The 12,294-nt window shown below is 68.3% G+C and overlaps 1 protein-coding gene across 1 annotated transcript; it reads right to left on the reverse strand.

Annotated features, from left to right (window-relative positions):
- Window positions 1-3,767: 3,767 nt before the first annotated feature.
- On the reverse strand, window positions 3,768-6,922 carry LOC119876854 (fibril-forming collagen alpha chain-like). Its single transcript, XM_038553365.1, has 2 exons — window positions 6,736-6,922; window positions 3,768-5,202 (listed from the first exon to the last, which is right to left on the reverse strand). The coding sequence occupies exons 1-2, from the start codon at window positions 6,868-6,870 to the stop codon at window positions 4,591-4,593; spliced, it is 747 nt and encodes a 248-aa protein (XP_038409293.1). The 5' UTR covers window positions 6,871-6,922; the 3' UTR covers window positions 3,768-4,590.
- Window positions 6,923-12,294: the final 5,372 nt, after the last annotated feature.

The raw sequence follows: 12,294 nt of genomic DNA on the forward strand, positions 1-12,294 counted from the left end.
GCCCGAGTCCCAGGCGCCTCTGTTCCTTCCACACGCGAGCGCCAGCCTCCTGCCCGAGGGGTCGAGGGGCTCCTGCCCTGTGCTCCTGGGGGGCGGCCAGAGCCGGGAGATGCTGTCCCTCCCTGGGCACCCCCGGGCGCTGCTGGGGGGATGGATCTGTGTGCAATGAGGAGCTGGGAAAAGGGCCCCGCAGGGCAGTGCCCCGATGCGCATGCACCCAGGGCGGGTTTTGCCTGCCACCTGCCGTGTTTCCCACGCGGGAATCTTGGGCGCTGGTGCCGACCAGACCCGTCGGGAGCCGGGACGCTGGGGGCCCCTCACCTCCAGGCCTTGGTCCCCGGCCGGGCGATGGGGCTCTGGCCCTAGGGCTCCCCCCCGACCCGGGACCGCAGGCCGCCCACTTGCCTCCGGGTTTCCCTCCACCCAGGACTCAGGAGGGTGGTACAGGGACGCGGGCGGGCCAGGGCCTCAGTGCCGCCCCCGGGTCCGACCCCCACCAGTACTGCCTGGTGGCCCACACGCCAGCCCACGTGGAGAGCCACTCTGTTACTGTAACGTGCGATTATCGCCCGCCCGCTGTGCGCTAGGACGCGGGGACACGTAAGAACGGCTGCGCCGAGGTCCCAGGCCGGCGGCCCCTGCGGCTCAGACGGGGAGGGGAGGCCGCACGGCCCGGGGTCCTCGCGGCGCCACCGGGAGCGCAAGGGCCGTGAGCGGCGGGACCCGGGGCAGCAGCCAGAGGACGAGCGGGCGCTGCCGGGGCTCCGGGAGGCCGGTCCTGCAAGCTTTACGCTCCCTGATGGTTTTTATGGGTTAATAAGGCGACTCCTCCCTTCGAAAAAGGATGTGTTTAGGAAGCCAAACTGCTCGCTTTTCTGGAATGAATGATCTATTTTACAGAGCTTAAAAGTATGTGCAGCCCGCCTGCAGTAAATCCTCCCGGGCCGCAGTGGATAATGTAAGCAACGTGGCCGCGTTTACACGGGGCCCGGGGGGCACGGCCAGCGCCGTTGGAAACGCCTCTGTCATTCTAAACAGAAACAGATGTCCGAGCGGCAGAGCCGCGCCGAACTCATTCTTCAAACAGTAGATTAAAACATCTGTCAGGAGGGCGAGGGGCCCGGCCCGCAGCTGCGCCTGCCAATCCCACGCCTCCAGGGGCGCCGGGCGCACAGCTGCTCCCCACAAACCCTCAGGCTCAGTGTCCACGGCCTGGGCCCATCCACGTCCCCGGGCCCCGTCCATGTCCCGGGCCCCGTCCACGCCCCCGGGCCCCATCCATACCCCAAGCCCCGTCCACGTCCCCGGGCCCCACCCATGTGCCCAGGCCCCATGCACTCCCTGGGTCCCATCCACGTCCATGGGCCCTGTCCATGTCCCCAGGCCCCGTCCACGTCCCCAGACCCCATCCATCCCCTGGGCTCCATCCACGTCCCTGGGCCCCGTCCACGTCCATGGGCCCTGTCCATGTCCCCAGGCCCCATCCACGTCCCCAGGCCCCATCCATCCCCTGGGCTCCATCCACGTCCATGGGCCCTGTCCATGTCCCCAGGCCCCGTCCACGTGCCCAGGCCCCATCCACCCCCCGGGCCCCGTCCATGCCCCGGCCCCTGTTCACGTCCCCTATCCGCATCCTGGCCCCGTCCACGTCCCCTATCCACGTCCCACCCCTGTCCCACTGGCCTCTCTGACCCTGCTGGCCTCCCTTGGGTCTTCCCTGGATTCCTGGCTTGTGTCTGTGTCCCTGACGTCATGTGGGACCCTGGGGCAAGTCCTGAGGGCCCCCGAGCAGCACCCTGACCTTCCAGAAGAGTCATCTGTCCTATGCTGATGCCGTAGGCCCAGGAAAAGGCTCAGGTCCCTGACCGTGGCCCCCGCGCGAGGCCAGGATTCGGAGGTCGCAGCCGGGGTCAGGAGGGGCGTGCGTGGGGCGCCCTCCCTTCCCTCCCATCCCAGCCCCTCCCGGCCAGCGCGCCCTGGAGCCGAGGCAGGTCGGCGTGGACCCTGGGGCGGCCGAGCGGGGATTCCGGGCGGGAGGCCTGTGCTCCCCGAGTCCCCGCGGCCTGAGCTGGTGCTGCCCTTGCAGGGTCGTGGTGAGCGGTGTCGCGGCGTCTCGGGTGTCAGAACCTTCCAGTCCTATTTCCGTGGTCTCGTGAAAGCACATTTGGGTGGGAAGAGATACAGGCTGTGCTTGCAGCGCGTGATTCACGTCACCGGCCTGGCCTTGTGGCTTGGCCTCAGGTGGACGGGGGTGCGGACGCCCCGCGGGGAGGCCACGCCGCGCCTCTGGGAACCGCCAGGGCTGCGTTCAGGGACGCGCCAGCGGTGCTGTGAGGCCCGGCGGCCCCGGCCGTCCCTGTGCCCGCGGTGGTGGTGCCGCCTGCGGGTCCTGACACCCGCGCTGCCCCGGCTTCTAGCACCTTCCTCAGGAGCAGGGGTCACTCCCCGGGCCGCCCCCGCCGCACCCTGCTCTTCCAGGCCCTCGGATGCGGACAGGAGGTGGCGACTGACCCTCGAGGAGGCCCACACGCTGGAGGGACAGAACCAGGACCTGGGCAGGAGCGTCACCCCCTGCCCGGGTCCTCCCCCAGGGCATCCCATTCCCTCCGTGCTCCCTTCCCTACGAACAGCCGGAAACGAAACCTAGAGGAGCAGTGGGTCGAGTCTCCAGCAGCCTCCGGCCCGGGGAGTATGTTAGGCCATATTAACAAAGCACGGGCTCCTGAAGAAAGGAGGTGATAGACCCGTTTCACTCTGCACCCAGGCTCTCCCGGAGCATCGTGCTCGGCTGTGGTCCATACGGGGGAGGACACGGTGAGTGTCCTGGAGACTGGACTGTGTCGTCCTTGTACCTCCTACTGCACTGTTGGCAAAGGGACACTCACCTGCTCACTCCTTTATTGATGAAATTGGCCCAAATACGCTTTGGTCATCAGCGGTGTGGGGGCAACGTTACAGGCCCTGAGACACAACCCCGGGGACAAGCTCACAGTGACTTGCTGAGTGACAGACATTTGTCTTGAGAATCGGCTCAGGGACGCGTGGAGTGTGGCCGCCGTGGGGGTGACAGGGCGGCGGGAGGTCACGGGGGCTCAGCGCCCGCGACACCTGGAGGACAGTCCCTCCGCCTCCCGAGACCTCACTTCTCTCTCTTGGTGTCCTCAAGTGCGTGGCTGCGGCGCGCTGCGGGGCGTGGGTCACCCGCTTACAAGGGGCTGACGGGTTCACTCGGCCATCGCGCCGGAAACCCCCTCCGTGCCGTGTAGACAGGTGTTCAACAAACCCTGGGGCTGTGGTCCCCCAAGGGGACACGGACGGCCACCCCAGGGGGGAAAGGGCGATGGGCGCTTCGGAGTCGGCGCAGAGGAGGCGCAGACGTGCCTGTGACCCCAGGAGGAGGCAGCTCCGGGAGTGGACGCTGTGCGGTGGGGCCTGCGGGGCCTCGGGAGGAGGGAGGATGGGACGGATGGCGGCGGGGGGACGGGAGGGACAGGAGGGACGGGCAGAGGGGCAGTGCCTCTCCCCCCACCCCACCCCTGCACAGACGGGATCTCAGCCCATAGGAGCCACAGAGGGACTCGTCGTATGGGGCACCTGGGGCCTGACCACCCGCCCGTGCCCGCCCCCCCCCCCTGCACGCACATCCACCCAGTGCCCCCCGACGGCCACGCTGACCCGTGGCCCACTGCTCCTGCTGGTGCCCCGGGGCCCTCCCTCTGACCTCATGGGTGGTGTCCGCGGGCAGAGCTGCCGCCAGGGGACCCAGGGTGACCTCCAGGCCCGACCCCCTGACCTGGGCCTGGAGCGGGGCCGGGCCTCCTTCCCGCCCCCTGCCCCGCAGCCACGCTGGCACACCTGCCGACAGGGGTCCTGGGGCCGCAGGCCTCGCCATCACGGCCCGCGTGTACCCACAGCCCCATGCGCTCCCGCCGGCTCTGCACCCGCCGCAGAGGCCTGTCCACCACCCTGGGGCTGTGCCCGCCCTGAGCACCGGCTGCCCCGCGGGCCTGGGCCCAGCCCTGCTCCACGGCCCCCGCCCGCCAGGCCTGAGGCTTCACCCCACCTGTGGCAGGGCCCGCTGGCCGGGGCTCCTCGGGGCGGCTCCTGTCCCCACACCCACTCTGTGGCCAGCCCTGCCCCGAGGCCCCGGCACTGCTCCGCTCAGGACGCCGCCCGGCCCCGTCCTGGTTCTCAGGGTCCACTCGAGCCGGCAGGTGGATGCCGCGCGGCCTGCACAGTGTCCCCGCCTCAGGGCCTTGCGTCTACACTGCAGCCACGCCGGGCACCTCCCAGTTCCTGGAAGCACGGGGGCTGGCCCGGGCCGGGGTCTCTGTCCCACTGACCCGTGCGGGTCCCTGGGCTGCTCTGGCTGAGGGACGCTCCCATGTGTCCATGCCCAGGAATCAGCCGCAGGAGCCTCCTCCCCCCGCGGCCGGTGCGGCCTCCAGTGTGGACCCACAGCACCCGGTGCCCCGTGCCCCGAAGCTGCCGCGTGCCCTGGGACCAGCCGCGCGTGGGCGGCCTCCGCGCATCTCTCAGCACCTGCACCCCGTGCGCGGCAGGCGGCCAGCAAGTGGCTTGAGCTTTAAACTAGTGACCGCGGGAGCGGAAGCAAGAGGCCACGGCGCTGACAGTTTGATCCGCGTCCTGCGGAGGAACAAAGATCTTCAGTCTTGTCTTGCTTCGTTTTGAGAGGAGCTCACGAGGGCACCGCGGGTATCGGCCCCGGCGTCGGGCTTCCCCGAACTCCTGGACGCGGCTCCGTCCCGGCTCTAGGGACCATCGATCATCGTCTCCGTGTCCGTCTGTGCATCCCTCTGTCCACCCACCAGCGTCCGCCTGACCCCGAGCTGCTCTGGGCAGTCCTTGCACAGACGCGGAGGCGCGAGGCCCCTCCCGAGCGCGGTGTCTCACCGAGCAGGGACCATGCGTGTCTGTGATGTGGGGCTCACAGCGCTGGTCCTGAACCCCTGGGGCGGCCTGCACATGCCCGTGACCTGCGTCCCCCCGCGGGGTCCGACCAGGCTCTGCGGGGGCAGTGCGGGAACCACCTGGCTGTCCACAGTCTCCTGGAAACGCCAGGATCCTCGGGGCGAGCGTCCCGCCAGGCCCGCGGGGATGGGCTAGGAGTCCAGCCTGCGACACTGGACGACCCGGGGACCTTGAAGACGTGCTCCCGGACGGAGATGGTGTGGTTCCCTCCTGCGGAAAGAGGAGCGTGTGTGTCCACGACCTCACCCACTGCTGCCGGGCTCAGGACCCGTGGAGCCGACGGGCAGCTGGAGCTGACACCGCAGTCACGGGGTGCTGGCCCCTGCCGCCCTGCTGGGGGGACACGGGCACTTGGGCAAGTTCCCACGAGCAACCAGCTCAGGAAGGTGTTGATGCCGGGAGAGCGCTGGGGCCCCAGGTGGGGGGGATCCAGGCCTCGGCGGGGCAGGCGTTGGGGGGCCAGGTGTGGGGGGTTCAGGTGTGGGGGACCACGTGTCAGGGGGGATCCAGGCGTCAGCGGGGCAGGCATTTGGGGTGCAGGAATTAGCGGGCCAGGTGTGGGGGGTTCAGTGTGGGGAGCCAGGTGTCAGGGGGGTCCAGGTGTCTGGGGGCCCAGGTGTCGGGGGGGATCCAGGCATTGGTGGGGCAGGCATCAGGGGGCCAGGTGTGGGGGGTTCCGGTGTGGGGGGCCAGGAGTCAGGGGGCCCAGGCATTGGGGGGCCCAGCCACGGGGACTGGGGCAGCTCTCAGGCGACACTCGCGGCCACCCTGGGGCGTCCCCCTGCGCCCACACCCTGGCCTGACCCGTCCAGGCCGGGAGGATGCGACATCCGCGGGGTCAGGCTGCTCCCGAGTCCTGGCCTCCTGGCCGTTCGGGGCCGCGGCCGGGCCTCTGAGAGCCGCGCTTCCTGATTCGGAGCCCGGCCTGGCCCCGGGGGCGCAGCTGTGGTTGCTCAGCCCGTGATAAAAAGGGCAAACAATGGGGGGAAGTGCCCATTGACCTGCTCCTTTTCTTACTTATCACTGAAAAAATACCCTCGGAGAGTGTGGGGAGGGCGCTCGCCCGGCCTCCCCGCCCCCCGCGCGGCCGCCTGCTCCCGCTGCCATCCCACTGCGGGGCCCCGGCGAGGTGCCAGCTCTCCGGCCTGACGGCGCCCCCGCCCCGGCAGCTCCCAGAACAAGGCTCCCACGACCCTGGGGCAGGCCTGGCCACTGCGTGCCGGAGACCGAGGGCCGTGCTGTGGGAGCAGGGTCCCCAGACCGCGTCCCGCACACCCTCCGTCCTGCCAGGCGGTCGGGCGTCCCAGCAGGTGGCCGGTGGCTGGGGCCCGGGGCACGTGAGCCCCTCCGGTCGCCCAGACAGCCCGGCAGGCGCGGCAGGCAGGGTGCGTGTGGCCGGTCCCGGCCGCTGACCCGCGGGGAGAGCCCCGGGCGGCCCCGAGCCTCCTGCAGACGCCCCCTCCGACGCGAGCCGCGGCCCCTGAAAGCTGAGGGCGTCCCCACTCCCCACAGAGAGGAGGAGGGCAAGTGGGAGCCCCAGTCCCGACCAGGGCCCCAGGGGGTCCCCCAGCACGCGGGGGCGGCGCGGTTTCAGCCCCGCGGGAGCCTGTGCCGAGTCGCCTGCGGCTCCAGCCCCACCGGCAGGGCCCGGGCAGGGGTCGGGGGCACCGCCGTCCTCTGCGCCCGGCGTCTGGCGCCAGCAGGTGGCAGGGCACAGCGAACCCGCAGGAAGCGCCCACGCACCGGGCCCTGTGCGGCTCCGTCAGCAACTTGCTGAATCACGACAGGATGGGGGTGAGCCGAGCCGGGCACACGGCGCGCTCCTCCCAGGATCCGCCGAAACGTGCGTGTTTGTGAGCAGCTCCAGCCAGTGCGCATTTATCTTGGTTTTAACCCAAATAGGCAGCCGACCAAGACAAACAGCCTTTGATGTAATCACCCGGTGAGTCAGGCGCTTGCAGGATGGTTCCTGTGCTCAGGGAACAAAAAACCGGCCTTGAACACTTGCCAGTGGAAAGCGTGTGTCATCGCCGAGGTCTCCACGCCCTGCCCTGGGGCACCTGCGGTGTGGACGCCTGTGTGCTCCCCGGGGCACCTGTGGTGTGGACGTCTGCATGCTCCCTGGGCACCTGCGGTGTGGATGCCCACGTGTTCCCCGGGCACCTGCAGTGCGGACGCCTGCATGCTCCCTGGGCACCTGCGGTGTGGATGTCTGCGTGCTCCCCGGGGCACCTGCAGTGTGGACACCCGCATGCTCCCTGGGCACCTGTGGTGTGGACGCCCACGTGCTCCCCGGGCACCTGCGGTGTGGACGTCGACGTGCTCCCCGGGCACCTGCGGTGTGGACGTCCGTGTGCTCCCCGGGCACCTGTGGTGTGGACGTCCGCGTGCTCCCCGGGGCAGGGAGGACCTCTGTGTCGGTCAGTCTGTTGTCAGGAAGGGGTCTACACCAAGTGTCACCTGAAGGTTATGCTCTCAGGTCAGGGTCGCGTGAGGCAGGTGGGAGCCCCTGCAGGTGTGGGGCTGGAGCACTATCCGCAGGTGTGCATGTGTGTGCGTGTGTGACCCGCAGCCCGTCTCCCCAGGACGGCCCCCGGCACTGCAGACGCCTGGCTGCACAGACCCCCTGCTCGGGGCTGCGCCCTGTCCCCTCCCGGCTGGATCTGGGGCGCTGGCCCCTGGGAAGTCCCCGCGGGCGGGGATCGTGGGTTTGAACACCTGGCTGGCTTCGGTTCCAGGCTTAGGGTCCAGGGTGGGGCCTGATGCCACAGCGTGTGCCCTGCGGTTTGGGGCAGGGTCCGAGGCTCCGTGGACAGACCGTCTGGAGGGCAGGCTGTTCCGGGCGTCAGAACCTCGAGCCGTCGGGGCAGCAACGCGTGAGCTGCTATGGGTCCCGAGGAGACGCGCCGTCCCCCTTCCCCGCGGCCACCTCGCTGGGGAGCTGGGCCTGGGCCGCTGCAGAGCCCTTGGCCTCGGGGTGCGCCCGGCTGCGGACTCCCCTGCGCCCTCGACCAGCACCTGCGGAACAGGACCTGCCCCGCTGCGGCTGGGGACCCCGTGACCGGGCCCTGCGGCGGAACGAGGCCCGGGCTGTGAACCCTGACACGCTTCCCTGAGGAGAGAGGCGGGCCGTGACGTGGGTGCCATCGGGGCCCGCCCAGACGTGCTGCTCACGTGGGGCCGAGGGCCGTCCTGCGCGGTGACCGCAGGGGCCAGGACCTGAGGTTCCAGCTGCCTGAGCTCGGTGCTCGTGTCCCTGGGAGGTGCTGCCCCCTTCTCCCTGGGGAGGTGGCCTCAGAGCAGTTCTCACATGCAGACCCGGGCCCTCGCCCACACACGCGCCACACACGTCCACACGTGCTCGTGCACATGGCACACGTGCCAAGGTCACACACACACGCCTGCGTATACAGATGTGTCACACGTGCACACAGATGGGCCTGCACACGCACACACCCACAGGCACACACACATGCACACGCTCAGGGCACACGCACGCACACGTGTGCACTATATGCTTCACACAGGCACACACACCGTCAAACCAAAGGGCACTTTCCTATTTCGTCCTCAGTGATGCTCGTGTGATCTGATGAGTTTGGAAGCCACGTGGAGGGAAGATGCGGGGACGAGGGTGAGCCCAGTTTTGGGGGGAGCTGGGGGACTAGGGGGGAGCTGGGTGGCACCGGGGGCTCCGGGAGACTGTTACCAGTGTGGACCCCGCCCCTCCGGTCGAGCCTGCCAGGAGCCGCGGGAGAAACCAGCCGGCACGAGGAGGAGGCCGGAGTCTCGCCTCTGGGACGAGCCCCGGCGGCTGCTCCTTCTCCCTGGTCCCCCGGGGAAGGCCTGGCCGTGCGGACGGTGACTGCCTGGACCCCGTGCCCGGGAAGGCCCGTTCCGGGTGGGCTTGTGCCTCCCGGGGGCAGGAGGAGACGGGGTGGCGCCTTCCGCCCGGTCAGGAGGGGGCGGGGGTGGGGCCTGGTCGGGCTGGGGCTCGGGGCCGTGTGCAGGACGCCCGGGAGCTGCACGTCAGGTCGGAGCAGAGCAGGGGCGGCGGCTGGCGGCTGGCGGGGCGCGGGGGACGCGGGCCACGGGGCATGGCCACCGCGCTCCTCCGGCGGGCTCTGGCGCCAGGCAGCTGTCGTAGGGCCCGGCCGACTGTTCCACGAGGACCCGGTTTTCTGCTCTGAGATGTGGGCGGTTAAAGTCCGCCCGTGCCGCGCTTTGTGATCGTTGGCCCGTGCGAGCTCCGTGCACCTGCCGGTCTAGGGCCGGGCCGCCGTGACGTCGCGGACGTGAGTGTCCCGTGGAGGTCGGAGCCTTCCAGCCCGACGGCGGCCTGTTCCACGGAGGCTTCGGGGCGCCCTGGCGGCCCCGCGAGGGACAAGCTGCCAGAGCCAGCCTCAGGGCTCCTGCAAGCCCGCCAGCCGGGTGGCTCTCCGGGCCCCAACACGGCGGCGGACGAGGCGGCTGCTGAGCCTCAACGGCCCCGGGCGCACAGCGGGCCTGGCGGACACGGTCCTGGGCCCGACCGGCCTCGGGGTGGCTCACCCACCGGAGCACGGTCGGCGCGCTCGGCCGCTCCCACACAGCGTGCCTCGAACTCCGCAGAGCGCCCCCCACCTGGGACAGGGACCTGTGTCCATGACGACTGGGTCTCCCTTCGTTTCAACGGGAAGACTAAATTTATTTATTTATTTATTTAAAAAGTCAGCATTTATAGTTTTTAAGTGGTCCATGTGCATGGTTTTAGCTTTCTCTGAGGTAGAGCGTTGACGCCACGTATTCCTGTGCACACCTGGGGGTGGGGGTGACGCACCCGTGACGCCAGCCCAGCCCGGGCAAGCACGCCCGGCGCCTCCGTGGTTTGCTCTTACTCTTTATATTGCGGTAAGAACACTTGAAACACTCGACCCGCGACGAACCGTCTCAGCCACATCTGGAGCTCACAGCCCGTGGGGTTTCCACGGACGCTCCGCTGGACCACGGGCCTCCGAACTCGTTCAACGATACGGGTGATCTGTTTTTAAGAAAATTCTACCCGGCTCGAATTTAAGGAAGAGTCTGGGATTTTATGCGTTATCAAAATTTATTTTTTCTGTGTATTAAAAAAAATAAAATATTTGGCGCAGAGGAACGTAGACAGCACCCTCGTGGTCGCACGTCCTGAGAGCACCGTGAGCCCCGCGGCCCCGAAGTGCAGCGGGAGCCCCCTGGGTCTGCCTGTGAGAGCCGCCTCCTCGCTCTCAGCAGTGACCCCTCCCCGGACCTGGTGTCACCAGCTCCCGTCCCACTGCACGTGTGCGTCTGGACAACGGGAGGCACTTGAGGATGGTGTCACCCCACGTGTTCTAGTCCAGGGATCGTGAGTCCAAGCAAAGGTCTCGGAAAGTGCAGATGGATGGACGTCTCAGGAGAGTCCGTGGGGGCCGTGCGCACGGCCAGGCCTGGCATCCTGGGTTGTCAGGCGACAAGGTCCCTCCCAGGAAAAAAAGAGCCACAGCCCATCGGCCGATAAATAGATGTGCAAGGCTTATCGAGGAAAGGATAACACCCGTGATCCGTGAAGGGATCGAGCCAAAGACGGACCCACAGGAACCAGGGGACGGAGGATGGAGCGGCCTCGACGGGGGCGGACCCGACGGCATCGCCGAGACCCAGGGCACCCAACGGGCGCAGCAGGAGACAAGGCCCGCGTAGATGCAGGGTGGGCCCGGCCATGGCCAGGGGCAGCCCCAGCCCAGAGGGCACCAGGCCTGGGGGCTCCGCGGCCACGACGCCCCCGACGCAGGCAGAGCGAGGGCGTGGACAGAGCAGGACAGCTCCCTTCAGGGCGCACCTGCCTTGGGGCAGCGGGAGGAGGCCTGGCGACGGCGGCCAGGGTGTGGCCCCTGCTCTCGTGACGGGATCTGTCCCCGCTGACGGCACCGGGTTCAGTGAGGAAAACAAGGACTCTGCAAACATCACACGGCGATTCTTAGACAAGGTACAAACACCCTGTAGGCGCCTTCGTCTACGTCCGTGTGCACGTGCACGTGCGTGTGATTGCATGTGACTCGTGGGAGCAAGGGGAGGCCTGGCGGACGCAGCCGAGGCTGAGCGGGTGATCTGGGGCCTCGTGGGGTCGGGGCCAAACGCCCCTGGGAGGCTCCACGGCCGTGTGCGTCTTCCCGGGGACACGGTCCCCTGTGCACAGGTGTGTGTGTGTGCACGCGTGTGCATGAATGACGGCCACCGACGTGCTTGCCGTAGCGTATGGCTTTGGTGATTTTCCTTGCTTTCTTACACCTTAGAGCTTTCTAGAATTTTTTTTTTACAAAATTTTAAAGAAAAGGCCTACACAGTAAGGCCGGCCTACCGTGGGGGGAAAAGCAGCCGCACAGAGTGAGGTTTGCAAGGTGCTGGCTCACACCTGCCGTGGAAAGGCAGCGGCGCGTGTGCGGTCAGGGGCTCGGCTGCGTGGACGTCGGGGAAGGCGCTGCCCGCGGCGAGGCTTGCCATCTGCGGGACGAGGCCGCGTCTCCAGAAGCCACGTCCCCCGTGCGACGCTCCGACGGCGTCACCCCTGGTTCACCGCGGGCCGAGCGCGCCCAGGCTTTCCTGCCCTCCCGGCCCCTGAGAGGACCTCTCTCCGCGGGACGGCATTTCCCTTCGTGCGACCGGGGACCGGGGCCTTCCGAGGACGCTGTGCTTTACCGGGAACAGCCTCGCTTGAAGGAGAAGCGGCTGCTGCATCCTATCGGGTCTTTCTGGGTGCTGTCTATTTTCAAAATCCCGTTTTCTATACATTATTAACTTATCAATATTAAAAATAGCCACTGAATACTGTACAGAACGAGGACTATTTGATCCAGATGCAAATGAGCTCGCCGGTTTGCTTCCTTTAATCACCGGCGGCTCCATGGAACCAGGAAAGACGTCAATCTGCTGGAGGCGTTCCCGCGTCCGTCTCCTTCCCAGGCCAGAGCCAGGCCGCCGCCGTCACACGGGCCGCATCCGATGGCCGCGCGAGGGCCCGTCACCAGGGGAGCCCCCGTGGCCCTGCGGGCGGGCAGGCAGCATGCGTCCATCTGCCCACGAGTGAACGGCCCGGGGAGGCCGGGAGCGTCCAGGCTGCAGAGCGGGACCAGGCCGCAGCTCTTCGAGCAAGGGCCGGCGGCGTCGGCAGGGCTGCTCTTCGCGGCACAGGAAGCTTTGGTTTGAGGCTGACTCGACCTCTGGTTGTGGACTGGCCAGGGAGTCCGTGCCTGGAGGCCCGAGCCTCCTTCCGGGCCCTTCCATTCTTCCCTTCCGTGCTCACAC

The sequence above is a fragment of the Canis lupus genome, chromosome 12 (genome assembly GCF_011100685.1).
Source record: "Canis lupus familiaris isolate Mischka breed German Shepherd chromosome 12, alternate assembly UU_Cfam_GSD_1.0, whole genome shotgun sequence".
Classification (NCBI taxonomy): domain Eukaryota; kingdom Metazoa; phylum Chordata; class Mammalia; order Carnivora; family Canidae; genus Canis; species Canis lupus.